This window comes from Gekko japonicus, unplaced genomic scaffold (genome assembly GCF_001447785.1).
Source record: "Gekko japonicus isolate JY-2015 unplaced genomic scaffold, Gekko_japonicus_V1.1 scaffold1222, whole genome shotgun sequence".
NCBI lineage: Eukaryota > Metazoa > Chordata > Lepidosauria > Squamata > Gekkonidae > Gekko > Gekko japonicus.
Genome location: NW_015173162.1, coordinates 652,526 through 655,819, shown reverse-complemented (window position 1 = coordinate 655,819; position 3,294 = coordinate 652,526). Strand labels below are relative to the sequence as shown.

Here is a 3,294-nt window from a genome sequence, read left to right as displayed (position 1 = left end):
TGGGGAGAGAAGGGGGGGCGGGGGGGGGGGGGGGCGAACGGAGGGTCAGGCGGCTCCCAGCGGGAGGGAGAAGCTGGCAGCGCCGCCGCCGCCGCCGCCGCCCGTGACTTGTGCCCGGCTCCCTCGGGGACGCACCTGGGACTGGTCTTGGGGGTGGGGGGGGGGAAGGCCGCAGGTGAGCCGAGGCGCTCTTCTCTGGGCACTCTGACCACCCGAGTTCGCCGGGACGATGGGGAGGTTGGGGAAACGGGCCCCGGGGAGCGCCTGCCTCCCGCGATGACACCACGCCTGTCTTTTCGGCACCCTTCTGCAACTGCTGGGTCCTCTCTGGCTGCAGGAAGAGCCTGGAATGAATGCTCTGCCCGGGGCGGCCAGCGCTTTCTCTCCTGGGCGGCCAGCTGCACGGGAATTCCAGAACGGGACTTTACTTCAAGACAACGCACCGAACTCCCTCCGAAACGGAACCGTCGTGTGTTCTTCTCTAAAGAGCAGGCGTGATAGTGATGCAACACACACATACGCCGCCACGAATGCATACAAAGAACACGTCATCCGGATTATTTACCTCTGACCCCCCCCCACACACACACACCCCATGTCGTCGCTACAGTCAAGAGGTTTAAAGAGTGTCAAAAGAATTGGCATCTTGTCAGGGAACGGGTAGATTTTAATTCGCCCTGTTTATGGTCACAGAAGCAAGGAGTGTTTGTTATTTCGGATTAAGGCTGAACACAGGGGTGGCATCTGGTCTGTACGACCTCGGCAGCCTGTTCAACTAAACGGAGTACTGTTCACACATATCAACCAAACCCAAAACATATCGGGTGGGTTCGGGCCAGTGAAGCCCACCGATTAGAGTAGCTTGGGTCGGAGGTTGCATTCTCGTGGGTTCTTTGTTTGTTGGTTTGGCGCAGGAGCCCTACCCCGCAGGCCAACCACCCCTCCGAAGGAAGCCCGCCAGGCTGGAGGTTTCGTGGTTTGTATTCCAGTCGCGTTAATTCCCAGCAAACGTCGGTAGGGGGCGCGCTCCCAGGCAGTTGGGCAAAGACCAAGTGGCTTCTAAAAATCAAGGCAGCTGCATTCAGAAGATGGGGGAGAAAAGTAGGGTTCTAAAGCCACAGTTCTAGACGGATGATGAAGAAGGATCTGGGCTCAGCCGTCTTTCCACGGTGCTGAATATCTATGAGATCTCTATCGAGCCTCGCTTTTGCAGGAAGACTGTTCGCTTGCCCTCTGTCCAAACGCCTCTGAAGAGCAGCCGCCTTTTCCCAATGCGGATTTAGGATCCCGAGAAGCTAGCCCTCTTTTGCTACTCCGCCCCCATCATTGTCGCGCCAGCGCATTATCCGCACTCGCGGCCTCGAGCGAAATCTTCCGCAACTGGTTACCGCTACGAGGCGAGGCGGATCCCTTTCTCCTTGGCAAAGCCGCCTCGATCCCCTTCCGCGCTGGGCGCCCGAGGACTCCGCATCCCACCCGCTCCGATCCCAGTCTGGAAGGCCGCCGCGCTCCGGATGGTTCCCAGATGAGGGCGGCTCTGGCTCGGACCGGGCGTCCCGCTCGGCTGGACCCCCGCGCGCTGACAATGGACCGCCTGGCGCCGGAGCAGGCCCGTGCCCAGGCACAGATGCCGCGAGAGACCGGCGAGGCCCTCGGGGGCCTGGGCAAAAAGCCGCCCCTTGTCGTCTTCTCCCGGCGGGAGGGTCCCTCCGCGCCGAACCCGCTAGAAATCCGGCCAGAAGCGCGGTCGGGCTCCCCATCTCTGCGCTCCCCATGGGGAGGAGGGAACTGTCCTGCCTCCCCTCGATGACTGGGCGAGGATTGCCCCGGACTCACTAGGCTCTGTGTCCAGCTCCCCGAAGACTTGCCCCTCTCCGCCCGCCTTGAGGGCAAACGGGTTCTCCCGCACCCTTGCTTCTCCCCGGGGCGGGGGGGGGGAAGGCGTCAGGGGCCCTTGCTGCCGCCCCCTCTCCTGGCTCCGGGGGTTGGACTGCCTGGCACACCGGGAGGGACGGGAGATCCCGCCCCCGGCAGTCATCTGCTTCTCTTCCCGGTCTCCCTTCGGTTCCTTCACCCCCTTCCCTGCCCGGGAGGCCCCGAGAGAATCAACAGCCCCGTCGGGACCAGCCGTCTCCACCCCGCCCGTCTCGGGCACCTCTCTCCCTTCCCTCGTTCCCTTTCTCCCGTTCCCTTTCGCTGGGAGGGTCAAGGATTCCGAGGCACCTTCCCATGTCTGGCTGGCATCGCTACCGCCGTTCTCCATCTTGCCAGTTTCTGCCTGCCGCCCGACTTCGCGAGCTGATGCCACCCTGTGTCGCTTCCCCACCCGTGCCCGCTCCTGGCCTCATGGGTAACGAGTTAACTGAAGGGGCAGAAGCCTCCGAAGCCGGGAATGCCGGTGACAATGAAAGCCCGAGTCGGTTTGGTGCCAAATGAGGGGCAATAATTTAAGAGGATCCCGGGGCGGACTTTTTACAAAAGGGATCCGAGTCGAAATCGTCGAGGCAGCCGAGCAGCCGCAGAACAGACGCTGGCTTCTCCCCGCGCCCGACCAGACCTTTCGCCTTGCCTCCCACCCCCCCGGGGGGGGGGGACTCCTGAACCTCGCCCCCGCTCGCCCCCTCGGGCTGCCGCGTCCCTTTCCGCTCCAAGTCTCCCTCCCTGTTTTGGAAGCTCCCCCGCGTCGCTTGAATCCATTTGCAGAACGACCCCCCACAAAACGAGGTCTAGGCACACCCACAGCCCCCCATCGACCAGCACGGAGACCTCTTGTTTTGGAGGCCACAAGAGTGCCCCCCCTTCTTTTGGAGAGGCCGAAAGGGACACAACTCGGGGGGGGGTGTCCTGGGCTGGCGAGGACCGTGTGCCCCGGGCTAGAGCCAGCCCGCTTGGCTGACGGATTGAGACACTGAGCGCTCCCTGGCCCTTCCGAAGGGCTGCCCTTGGCGCGGCGCACTCCCCAAACCTGGCGGCCTCCCCCTCCCCCTCGTTCCCCGCCCCTGGCAGAGCTCCGCCAATCCCGGGGCCGCGTCTTTCTTTGACAGGCAGCAAGGCCCCACCCCCGCTGACGTCCTTGGCAGGATTTGCATGAGTTGCGCTGCTGCAGGAGGCTGGAGCTCAGTTGTCTGGGAAGGCGAGGCGAGGCGAGGGGGGTGGAAGCGCACAGGCAGCCTGCCAGACACCCGGCCCCCCCTTCTCCCCAACATGGAGCTGCCGGCCGTGGGCGAGCACGTCTTCGCCGTGGAGAGCGTCGAGAAGAAGCGGGTGCGGAAGGTGAGCAAGGCAGGCCACGGG

General features: G+C 63.7%; 1 protein-coding gene across 1 annotated transcript in view; it reads left to right on the top strand.

Annotated features, from left to right (window-relative positions):
• The first annotated feature begins 3,132 nt into the window (after positions 1-3,132).
• The window catches only part of CBX4 (chromobox 4), a 6,343-nt gene continuing 6,181 nt past the window's right edge, over positions 3,133-3,294 (top strand). Inside the window, exon 1 of the mRNA XM_015422471.1 lies at positions 3,133-3,273. Within this exon, the coding sequence (XP_015277957.1) occupies positions 3,205-3,273 (69 nt within the window). The 5' untranslated portion in view covers positions 3,133-3,204. The remainder of the gene's footprint in view (positions 3,274-3,294) is intronic.